Raw genomic sequence first — 12693 nt, 5'->3', positions numbered from 1 at the left:
TCAAATGTATATTTTCCATCCGTGTGGACAAAGATCATTCTAACTCTATGAGCAAGCCAGCCTCTGTCCTCTGCCTGTAGCTAGACTACACTATATATACAAAATTATGTGGACACCCCTTGAAATTGGTGGATTTGGCTATTTCAGCAACACCCGTTACTGACAGTTATATCAAATCGAGCACATAGCCATGCAACCTCCATAGACAAACATTGGTAGTAGAACGGCCTTACTGAAGAGCTTAGTGACTTTCAGCAGGGCACAGTCCTAGGATACCACCTTTCCAACGAGTCAGTTAATCAAATGTCTGCCCTGTTCGAGCTGCCCAGGTCAACTATATGTGCTGTTATTGTGAAGTGGAAAGGTCTAGGAGCAACAACGGCTCAGCCGCGAAGTGGTAGGCCACACAAGCTCACAGAACAGGACTGCAGAGTGCTGAAGCATGTAGCGCATAAATATTGTCTGTCCTCGGTTGCAACACTCACTACCAAGTTCCAAAATGCCTCTGGAAGCAACGTCAGCACAAGAAGTGTTCATCGGGAACTTAATGGAATGGTTTTCCATGGCTGAGCAGCCGCAAACAAGCCTAAGATCACCATGCGCAATGCCTAGTGTCGGCTGGAGTGGTGTAAAGCTCGCCGCCATTGGACTCTAGAGCAGTTGAAACGTGTTCGCTGGAGTGATAAATCACGCTTCACCTTCTGGTAGTCGGACAGACAAATCTGGGTTTGGCGGATGCCAGGAGAACACTACGTGCCCCAATGCATAGTGCTAACTGTAAAGTTTGGTGGAGGAGAAATAATGGTCTAGGGCTGTTTTTCCATGGTTCGAGCTAGGCCCCTTAGATCCAGTAAAGGGAAATCTTAACGCTAGAGCATACAATGACATCTAATCTAGACGATACTGTGCTTCCAACTTTGTGGCAACAGTTTGGGGAAGGCCCTTTCCTGTTTCAGCATGACAATGCCCTCATGCACAAAGCGAGGTCCATACAGAAATGGAGCCCTGACCTCAACCCCATCGAACACCTTTCGGATGAATTGGAACGCTGACTGCGAGCCAGGCCTAATCGTCCAACATCCCTGCCCGACCTCACTAATGCTCGTGGCTGAATGGAAGTCCCCGCAGCAATGTTCCAACATCTAGTGGAAAGCCTTCCCAGAAAAGTGGAGGCTGTTATAACACCTTTCGGTTACTAGTCCAAAGCTCTAACCACTAGGCTACCCTGCCGCCCTAATTAATTAGGAACTCCCCTTACCTGGTTGTCTTAATTGACAGTAAAAAACAAAGACCAGCAGACACTAGGCCTTCCATGGAATGAGCTATTGCTGTTAGCATTTATCCCTGAATAATGCTGTAATGTTATGGCTGTTAGCATATAGCCAGTGCTCACCTCTGCTCTCTTCAGCATCTCCCACTTGTTGAGGATCTTCATGGCAAACACCTTGTCTGCATTCTTCACTTTGACCACAGCAACCTACAGGAAACAGAGGAGAGAGGGAGTTAGAGGATGAGGGAGAGAGAGGATATGAGAGAAAAGTTTCCATCCACCATATTCATTACATCTACCCTGTCATGTTCAATAGGGCAAAGCCGTAGGACAAAGTTCAGGTAGAATCTCTGTTTCCCTTATTTTCAAAACGTTCTCCCTACTGAACATGACCCACTCCTATTAGAACCGGGAAGGGGAGTGAACGAGGGCAGAAGGGAACATCTTTGCGGAATGAAATGTGTCCATACAGTCAGAGGACGAGAGGAGTAGGGGAAGAGAAAGGAAGAGGGACAGGAAGTGACCTCGGACACAGAGGCAGTGACCCCTGAGACACACCACCTGGATCCTCTTTTACACACACACACACACACACACACACACACACACACACACACACACACAGCTGGGATCCTTTTCGCTCAAGGGCCTTGACGTGCCACTTACAGTCGCACGGCAGCACAAATACACTGATTTCAAACTGGTTTGCAGTAGGGTAGTTCCATTTGACTTCAATAACTTTGACCTCATACCTTTTGATTTAAACGCAACATTTTATACCTATTACCCATGGTAGAAGTGGTTGGAAAGTAACTTTTTGGACCTGAATGCCAAAACATTTAGATGATAAAAGGTGATCAAAGTTGACCCATTTTGCATATCCCACCATTCCATAAGACATCCATGTCTTCATCACTGGAAAAGATAAAGGGTTGAGTTTGACATCACTTAAAAGCTTAAAAACAGGGCTGTCAAATGATTTTAGAATTCTTTGAAAAACATGTTTTTAAATTAAATATTAAAAAATTCCCCCTTTAACAATAATTGTCTTCATTTTTCGAATATGTTTAGCTTACTCTATTTTACATAATCTGAGGTGTTTGTGTTGTGCCCGCCATTGGTTGGGGAACAGCATGGTCCACAGGGTGGATGTCATACTACTAAAATGGGATAAAAAACAAAAAATGTCAACTTTCAAATGGTAGCACAAAGATGGTTGGAGGTCCACACATCAGAGAATATTGACTTGAATGGGAATATCAGTTGTTTTAAATTATACTGTCAATTTGCCATAGGAAACCTATTAAAATCATAGAAATGTAGATACTAGAATAGACATCCCTATTATAGTTGACATTCGACGGTGGTTGGACCGACGGCCATCTTTGTGGTAGTAATTGGAAGTAACAACGTCAATTCAAATTAAACCGTCAAAAACCAGCTAATTGCAGTGGTCTGAAGGGATATGTCCATACTATTAATGATATTTCTCTGATTGCAATGACACCCACCCTTTATTCAAAAGTATGCTGTGTCTCAACTGATGGCGTGCACAACACAAGAAACTCAGATTGTTAAGTAGGGTCTAAACTACAACATATGTGAAAATATATAGAGATTTTTTTAAAGTTTACGCGTTTAGATAATTGATGTTAAAGGATAAAAAAAAAGGTTTCTTCTTTTTATTACAACATAGTTTGAAAACAATGTAAGCTTTAAATTATATCAAACTTAACCGTTTATCTTTTTCAATGATTAAGACATGGATAACTCATTATTGGGTATGCAAAAAAATACTACTACCATGGGCAAATATGCATGGAAGGTTTCCTTCAAAATCAAAAGGGATACGGTCAAAAAGTGATTGAAATCAAACGGAACGACCCAGCAAGGATAGGACACCTAGCTAGTTAAGCTACTGCTAAGTGCTAACGTCTCTGATGCAACCACAGGCAGCCCCCATTGTTAGGCCTGAGTGTAGTAAACAAGAGCATTCCTAAAATGAGTTGAGTTGCAACCGGAGCAAGGCCAGATGACTTCAGCTAGCAGGATTCCTCCCTCCTGCCTGCCTGTCTGCCTGCCTGCCAGAAGACACAAGAGAAAGCTTTTTTCACTTCAGCTTCTCCGCAACTCCCTCCGTCCCCCATGGGAGGAATTTAAAGCACCAATCATCCACTCAGTCACACAAACACAAGGAAGCACGCATGTGCGCACACATACGCAATGCACACACACACACGAAATGCACACAGAAAATTACATGCAACACACACAAAAACTCTGTAGTCTGTAGTCCATTAAATGAGCTGGAGAAAAAGAATGAATGCTAAATGCAAATATAACATTCCCCTGCTGTTTGGGTTTCCTCCTGGTGAACTGATGGGGGGAAAGGAGAGGACTGTTCTTGCTACTGGCCCTGTATATAGCGTATACTCCCTCCCTCCCTGTTTTCTTAGCTTTCACCACTCAAACATATGTGTGAGAGCTTGACATGCAGGGTGGCTGACTGGCTGCTCTACGCTGTAGTGATTCAAAGAAAAATACATTCATCAGGAGAGCCAAAACATAACACACAGATGCCAAGCTCCCTCTCCCAGCTCACAGACAGATGCCATCTCTCTCCGAGTTGACAATGGGGATATGAAATTAAAAACATCCTGCTCACAATTTGTTCTCTTTTCTTTTTCCACAGCTTCCCACTCCACACTCTTCCATAGGGTTGCCAGATCTTCCTGTCCCTTTTTCAGATTTCACAGATTTTTCCTGAAATCCCATTTTGAGGATTCCCCTCCCTGCTAATTCCCTCCTGATTTATGTAATTCTCCAACTGGTATTTATGGAAAACAGGAGAACTTTGGAAAAGTCTTTCAGAAATACTGGTAGGGGTATTCCTCAAAAAATAAATAAAAAGTAACGAGGAAATTTTCCAGAATTTTGCAAAACTGCTTCTGTGAATGGGGTCTTCCTGCGGCATTATGAGAAAGAAAAAAAGAAGAAAAAAAACATTTTCCGGTGTGTCGCTGCTAAATGAATATAGGGGAAATACTGGTTGCACTATGATGGCCGACCACTGGAAAGACATAAGATGGACCTCTGGCCAGAGACCTTTAAATCATGATGACTTCATAATCATTACATAGATCTAGGCCAAAGCTATGTCTGTGCCTGCCGGCCACTGGATACGGTTGTAGTTGTTGTGAATAGGCCTGAAAATGTATAGTGAACTGAATAGACCTGTGATTGTAAATATATGTTTTTAGGAATTAAACAACTCCAGCCACTTACTTTGTTGCTGCTTTTCCAATCAACTCAGTAGATTTGGATAGCATGTAGGCTAGGCTATATGAAATACACAGGCCTGCATGACACAGCACAGGAGGCACAGAGACTAAAGGTGTCTGCATGCTTCCCATCCAAAACCGGTCGGGAACAGTTTGTGCATATATTATGATGAAATATTGATCGTTTTGGCCTTCGACAAGTGTTTATTCGGCTGTTCATGGACACAAAATTATGTATTAAGCAAACCGAAATTCCGAATCCGAAGTCTGTGATTGGTCAACAGTAGGGATTCTTCAATGAAGTGTTGTCATTCAAAGATAGACGACTCATTTTCATGCACATTTTTCACTTGAGAAATACTGCCCCAAACATCTTAGTTCGATGTAAAACTGTTCAAACTAAGATCTCCTTGGCAAAAACAGATAGATTGCTTGTATTACTGTATCTTAGATTAAGTCTGACTATTCTGAGGAAGGGTATACTGGCTACGGAGTTTCAAGATGGACAAACAGCACTAATGCCGATTTTTTTTCTCGTATTCCAAGCGAATGTCTTTTAAGGGTGTATATGAATACACTCGTTCAGTTCGCCTAGCCGAGTTTGACTAGGCGCCAGCCGAAACCAAATCTTGCAGAAGGAAACCTTTAGGCCAACCTCAACACAAGGTGCGAGAAGAGATGCGGTACACCACAGGGGCCTATATCAGAAATATAATAAGTAGAGGCTGTAGCTGTGAGGCTGTAACTTAGCTGAACGTCAGAGCCACAGAATTAGCTCTAGCGTGAGCGGACGCCGCTGCGAGCCTGACACGGGGCTAAGGACCAGGGCACAAACATGTTTTTCTTTCATTCACTGTGAATTAAAACCCCAATAAATAAAAAAGTCTGAAACAGGCCATATGGACCTCAGCACTGGGTCGAGCGCCAACCAATCCATTCCACCACACGTGAATTCAAACACTATTCAAAATCTTTCAAATATTTTGAGCATTTTCTCTAACCTGCCTGGAACAAACAGGCGCCAAGACTGCTTTTACCCCCAAGCCATGAGACTGCTAAATAGTCAATTAATGGATACCCAAACTATCTGCACTGACCCTTCGACCTTTCATTGTATTCGGTGCATGTGACAAAATTAGATTTAGATTCTTTTTGCAGTGTCAGATTTGCCAGTTTGAACTATTCTATTGGTCCATGAAGCAAGCCAAGCTCAATCAACCACAGATAAATTAGGCTATTTGAAATTATTTCAAATTGTATTGAACCCAGGTCTGCCAGCAGCACAGCAGCTAGCCTAGCAGGCTATAATATACAAAGACCATTTGTCATGTAACCTTACACGGCTGAGTTTCTGCTGCCATTGCTAGCTCGCCAACATTCCCCAGGTTTGACATCACTCGCAGTAGAAGACATAATAATAACTATATTTCAACTCCTGCCCTCGAGCCGCGAAGAAGAAAAATAAGGTTCGGTTTTAGTTGAATTTTGTATAGAAAATCTTTCACAACGACGGTGATGAAAAGATTAAAGCTTTTTCTCTTACATGTTGAGTCATGCATATAGCATGTGGCCTAGTGACCCATGCCTTGCTGCTGGGATCACACTATGTGCACCAACTATCAAATAGCATATATATAATATATATAAAATATATATATTCCCAGATTCTTGAGGAACTATATTGTCTTTGCATGCATTGTTCTGTTGTTGTGATTGTCTCTAGGCCCTATGTAGGCTACACTTGAAATGCTTTTTCCTTTGCTGATGTGTTGCAAGCTTTCTATTGAGGTTCAAACTTCAAAAATACTTCCCGGTGAAATCAGGTTATAAAAAAGCACAACAAAAAAGGCACAAAAAAAACAAACATACCTCTCCAAAGGCTCCTCGTCCAATCACCTTGAGGATCTCAAAGTCCTCTTTGTGCAGGCGCATCTGTTTCACCTGGGAAGTGAAGGGTTTGGCTACAAGAGGAAAGGAGAGGAGAGGTTAGAATTACATTTACATTTACATTTAAGTCATTTAGCAGACGCTCTTATCCAGAGCGACTTACAAATTGGAGACTTAATTCTGGGGACTTAAAATATTGAACTTGACCTGAGAATGTGCACACTAAAATAGTTGCGCATCATCATGATTTAATTCATAAAACAATAAAACAGCAAATCAGAAATACATTTTTTAGGTGGATACTAGAAATCAGACACAAAGCAAGTGGCACACAACACAGGTAAATCCATTTGAATGTAATCATTTTTTTGATGCTATTCCTTTTGATTAAAAAAAATAATAATAATAACATTTCCTTACATGTTTGCCCATGGAAGAAGTAGTCAGAGCGTGACTTTTTGGACCTGAATGCCAAAAATATTCAGGAGGTAAAGTTGCTCAAAGTTGACCCATTTTGCATAACCCACCACAACGTGAGACATCCATGTTTTCATCACTGGAAAAGATCAACTGTTGAGTACATCATCATTTAAAAGATTACAAACAGGATTTTTTTTAATAACATTTTTTTTTGCCTTTTACGTCGATTATCAAAAAATTGTGTTTACTTCCATTTTTTCTATATTTGCACATGTTGTAGTTTCAACACTACTTCACATCTGACGTTTTTGCGTTGTGCCCACCATCAGTTGAGACCAGTGATGTATATACACTGAGTTTACTATATAATTGGCCATTGAGAGGCATTGAAGCCACTGGTCATCTAGTCTATATATAAATCATTGATTGAGACACAACATGCTATTGAATGCAAGGTGGGTGTCATTTCAAATCATAGAAATATAATACATAGAATGGGCCCATCCCTTCATACCACTGCAATTTAGCTGGTACAGGTACACCGTTGACATATACATTTTCTAATTACCACCACAAAGATGGCTGTCATTCCACCAACTGTCGATTGTCTACATAAATGGCTATCATGTCTATTATATTATCTATATATATACGATTTCAATAGGTTTATTATGGAAGATTGACAGTATAGTTTAAAACGAGAGATATTCCTATTCAAGTCAACATTATCTTATGTGTGGACCTCCAACCTGATATAAAATAAGGTCTAAGTTGCAACATTAGCTAATTGTCTTTTATTTTTGAGTTTGTGTTTTTAGATAAATGTAAACTAAAAATGTAAGGTAAAAAAAACATCTAAAATAATTTTTTTTTGTCACTGTAAGCTTTTAAATGATATCAATCTCAACCCTTTACCTTTTCCAGTGATGAAAACATGGATGTCGCAGGGTATGCAAAATAATTCAACTTTGAGCACCTTTCTCTCTTTAATGTCTTTAGATATAAAAAGTCACTTCCTGAGCACCACAAAGGGCACATTTGTACAGAAGGTTTCGTTCAAATCAGAAGGTGGTGCTGTCAAATAGGGATCGAATTCAAATGGATTTAGCCATGAATAATGATTTCCGGTGAGTGTCCTCCTGCCTGGCAGTCCTGTATGCGGAGGGGCTGATATAGGGTCAATCTGTGATCATGACCGCTGAGATCTTTATCGTAAACCACAGTGGTCTGGAAGTGCAGAAGGCAGTTATAAAACAGTCTACTGTTACCCTTACATTTGACCTAGCCTAGGGTTCTGGGTGACTCACAAACGTAATCCGGAATCAACAGACAAGCAGCATTTTCCCTACTTTGTCGAGGAAGGACATTCATCCACTTCCTTTTCTACTTTGGATCCTCCATTAAACCTGGAGGTAGACTGCCAGTTGGTTAGTTGGTTCAGCAGGGTCAGACTACCGAGCATACTATTGGATACTATTGAACATAATACAGACCTATTAAATGCCTATTGGCCTATATGGTGATGTTCTGTGCAACATTTTGCTTAGGTGGACCCTTGTGCACAAGCAGAATACATGGGTCACATCAAATACTCATTCATTTAGTCATTCATTTATTCATCCATCCATCCACTGGTTAGTGTTCCATCCTGGCACGGTCATCATGTGCCAGGCTTATCCAGAGAGGCCCTTGGCTCCCCTGTCAGAATCCCAGCCAGGCAGAGAACAACAGACCAAACCAACGCCCAACAACAACCTTTACTGATGGGCTTTCAGTTGCTCAGTGTGGTATGACAAATACCAATGTCCCTTCTTCAGTGTTTAAATATACTGTAAGAGTGCACGTCAAGTTAATGTCACGTGCACAAGTACAGTGAAATGCTTTTCTAGCGAACTGGAATCCCAACAATGCAGTACTCAATATCAATGTGGGACGAAAAAAAACAAGAAGAACACGAGAACTAAGTAAGCTACTGTATATCCAGGGTCAGTTCCAATACCATATTTACAATGTGCACAGATACTGGACTGACAGAGGTAGATACACTATAACGTACATACAAAAGTATGTGGACACCCTTCAAATGAGTGAATTTGGCTAATACAGTAACACCGTTGCTAACAGGTGTGTCAAATCTAGCACACCGCCATGCAATCTCCATAGCCAACATTGGCAGTAGAATGGCCTTACTGAGGAGCTCGGTGACTTTCAACGTGGCAACGTCATAGAATGCCATCTTTCCAACAAGTCAGTTAGTAAAATTTCTGCCCTGCTAGAGCTGCCCTGGGTCAACTGTCAGTGCTACCTCTAGGAGCAACAACGGCTCAGCCGCGAAGTGGTAGAACACACAAGCTCACAGAATGGGATAGCTGAGTGCTGAAGCACGTAGCGCGTAAAAATCGTCTGTCCTCGGTTGCAAAACTCACTACCAAGTTCCAAACTGCCTCTGGAAGCAACGTCAGCTCAATAACGGTTCGTTGGGAGCTTCATTAAATGGGTTTCCATGGTTATGAAGCCCAACACAAGCCTAAGGTCACCATGCGCAATGCCAAGTGACGGCTGGAGTGGTGTAAAGCGCGTCGCCATTGGACTCTGAAGCAGTGGAAACGCGTTCTCTGGAATGGTGAATCACGCTTCACCATCGGGCAGTCCAGTGGACATATCTGGGTTTGGCAGATGCCAGGAGAACGCTACCTACCCCAATGTATAGTGCTAACTGTAAAGTTTGGTGAAGGAGGAATAATGGTTTGGGATGGTTTTCATGGTTCGGACCCCTTAGTTCCAGAGAAGGGAAATCTTAATGCTACAGCATACAATGACATTCTAGACGATTCTGTGCTTCCAACTTTGTAGCAACAGTCTGAGGAAGGTACTTTCCTGTTCCAGCATGACAATGCCCCCATGCACAAAGCAAGGTCCGTACAGAAATGGTTTGTGGAGATTGGCATGGAAGAACTTGACTGGCCTGCAGAGTCCTGATCTCAAACCCATCTATCACCTTTGGGATAAATTGGAAAGCCGACAGCGACCCCGGCCTAATCGCTCCAACCTCACTAATGCGCTTGTTGCTGAATGGAAGCAAGTCGCCGCAGCATAGTTTAAACATCTCGTGGAAAGCCTTCCCAGAAGAGTGGAGCAGCAAGGGGGAGACCACCTCCATATTAATGCCCATGATTTTGGAATGAGATTGTGGAATGAGATGTTCAACGACACTTTTGGTCATGCAGTGTGTGTGTGTGTGTGTGTGTGTGTGTGTGTAGAGTCCTGTGAATGTGCATAGAGACAGTGCAAAAACAAAATACAAAAAAATGGGGTCAAATATAACTAACATAACAATGATAACTAACAAAATGGCTACAGGGACAATTTTTGAAGTCTTATGGCTTGGGGACAGAAGCTGTTCAGGAAGCAGAAAAAACAGTCTATGGCAGTGGCTGGAGTCGAGCGATTTTCTAGCCATTCCTTTCACACCACCTGATATAGAGTTCCTGGATGGCAGGGAGTGATGTACTGGGCTGTCCGCACCACCCTCTGTATCGCCATATGATCGAGGGCGGTGCCGTTGGCATACCAACCAGTGATGCAGCCAGTCAAGGTGGGCTCAATGGTGCAGCTGTAGAACTTTTTGAGGATTAGAGGTCCCATGCCAAACCTTTTCAACCCCTTAACCCTCTGAGGGGGAAGAGGCGCTGTCGCACCTCCTTCACGACTGTGCGCACGTGTGGACCATTAAAGAACTTGAAGCTGTCGACTCGCTCTACTGCAGCCCCGTCGATGTGGACGTGCTCGGAGGGGAAAATGGTGTTAAACGCTGAGCTGTAATCAATGAACAGCATTCTCACACACAGGATTTCCCTCTTATCTAGGTGGGTGAGGGCAGTTTGGAGTGCAATTGAGATTGTGTCGTCTATAGATCTGTTGGGCGGTATGCAAATTGGAGTGTGTCTAGGGTGTCTGGGATGATGGAGTTGATGTGGGCCATAACCAGCCTTTCAAAGCAATTTATGATTATAGTGAGTAATGAGTGCTGCAGGGCGGTAGTCTTTGTGGCATGAAACCTTAAAGTTCTTGGGAACAGGAATGATTGTGGTCAGTTTGAGACATGGGGATTACAGACTGGGACAAGGAGAGGTTGAAAATGACCGTGAATAGGCCTGCCAGCTGCTCTGCGCATGCTCTGAGAACGCGCCCTGGAATACCAGTCCTGTAGCATAATCTCTGTTCCTGATGACCATTTCTCAACGGAGCGAGTCACCGTTAATTCCTGTGAACTCGGAAAAACGGCATGAACAATTTCTGGGGTTTCAACAAATATTTCACAAGGGTCTATTTTCCTTATGTCCGTCCACATTGTGGCAAGTAGAATGAGCCGACGCTTAGCTTGGCACACACTGGGCCTTTCTCCAATCCTTAATCTCGCAGTTACTATAATGCCCCAGTATCACCACCACTTCTTTACTTGTTGCATTGACTTTTTTTTTAAAGACACAGTAACTAGGCCTAGAAACAAGCAGTCTCGGACACACAATCACCAGTCTCGCTCAAATTTACCCACGGGTCATGTGCCGTTTTGTCTAACAGTGAAGTAATGTACATTGTGACATCCCGCCCTTCTTACTCCGAGCTTCCGACAAAGACCTTACAGTTCTGACTATACATCTTTACTAACTATCAAAATATACGGGTCGGCCAAACATAGCAACGGTTGCAATGACAAGGTGTGGTGCAAGCCAGTTTGTGGTGCTTTAAAACGTGAATATCCAACCAAACGATGACTGACTTGGTGTTTGTTTTGTCCCCGACGGTTTTGCAAAAGCATTCAAACTAAGTGACTTCACTGTTAGCAGGACAGAGCGCACATAACATTATGCAATCGCACTCAAATCAGCCATGAGACTTTCAGTTTCATTGGTTAGAAGCACTGGCTGTGACTACCTATGCAACGCAACTGGAAAAACATGAGTAGGCCCAACTAATCCAGTGACGGACTGGTTTATCCCAGACACAGATTATCAGACAGATCTAGGTCCATTCGAAGAAGTGAGTTTATTATCCACAGACGACGCAGCTGAAGGAAAACGTTGTACTACTGTAGACAAGTGTGTTCATTCAGCTAAAGAAACAAACGTCATGGTCTATACAGTAACCAGGCGTTGCCCTAGGGCTCTGCACTTTCAATACTGTGTGTGTGTGTGTGTGTGTGTGTGTGTGTGTGTGTGTGTGTGTGTGTGTGTGTGTGTGTGTGTGTGTGTGTGTGTGTGTGTGTAAGCCTAGGCCTGTGTGCGTAAGCACGTGTGTGCGTGTTCATTTGAACAAGTCCCCCTCCATATGCACTGGCCTACATGTGCCAATGTATATTTGCTCTACCCTCCCCGTACTTGAAACAGGTACAGTAGAGAAGGAGAGAGTGTGTACTCAGACCTACGAGAATATGTCTTTCCCCAAATGATCATTCACTACAAAGAATTTGAAACTATTAGTTTTTTCTATTTGTGTGAAAAAAAAACTCAAGTGCGCAGTTTTGGCAGCCAAATGCGGTACTCGTCCTCCTCCCACTACCCGATGGGCCACCAGTGAAAAGCACAGAATGTATCAGTAGTATTTGCCATTTTGTTTTGTTTGGGCTTTCATGGCATGTGGCTTCTCAGTCATGTTAAAACAAGTCTACTACTATTATTTTTATTCATTATTATTCTCATTAGATGTTGTTAATGTTAATAGCATTACTACTACTACCAGGCCTACTATTATTATTGCTACTATGGTTAACCCAATCTTTGTAGTTTTATGTGTACTTAATTTAACATGCCCTGTCAATAGTCTATTGAATTGAAC

The 12693-nt window shown here is 42.5% G+C and overlaps 1 protein-coding gene across 5 annotated transcripts in view; it reads right to left on the bottom strand.

Annotated features, from left to right (window-relative positions):
• The window catches only part of LOC135505761 (serine/threonine-protein kinase MRCK alpha-like), a 98712-nt gene that overhangs the window by 54890 nt on the left and 31129 nt on the right, over positions 1 to 12693 (bottom strand). For all 5 annotated transcript variants that reach the window (XM_064924862.1, XM_064924865.1, XM_064924863.1 and 2 more), the window contains exons 2-3: positions 6421 to 6512; positions 1394 to 1477 (exon numbers count right to left, since the gene is read on the bottom strand). In XM_064924862.1, the coding sequence (XP_064780934.1) occupies positions 1394 to 1477; positions 6421 to 6512 (176 nt within the window). The remainder of the gene's footprint in view (positions 1 to 1393; positions 1478 to 6420; positions 6513 to 12693) is intronic.

Source organism: Oncorhynchus masou, chromosome 19, assembly GCF_036934945.1.
Source record: "Oncorhynchus masou masou isolate Uvic2021 chromosome 19, UVic_Omas_1.1, whole genome shotgun sequence".
Lineage (NCBI taxonomy): Eukaryota > Metazoa > Chordata > Actinopteri > Salmoniformes > Salmonidae > Oncorhynchus > Oncorhynchus masou.
The sequence above is the reverse complement of the archived record's forward strand: the minus strand, read 5'-3'. Positions and strand labels throughout refer to the sequence as shown.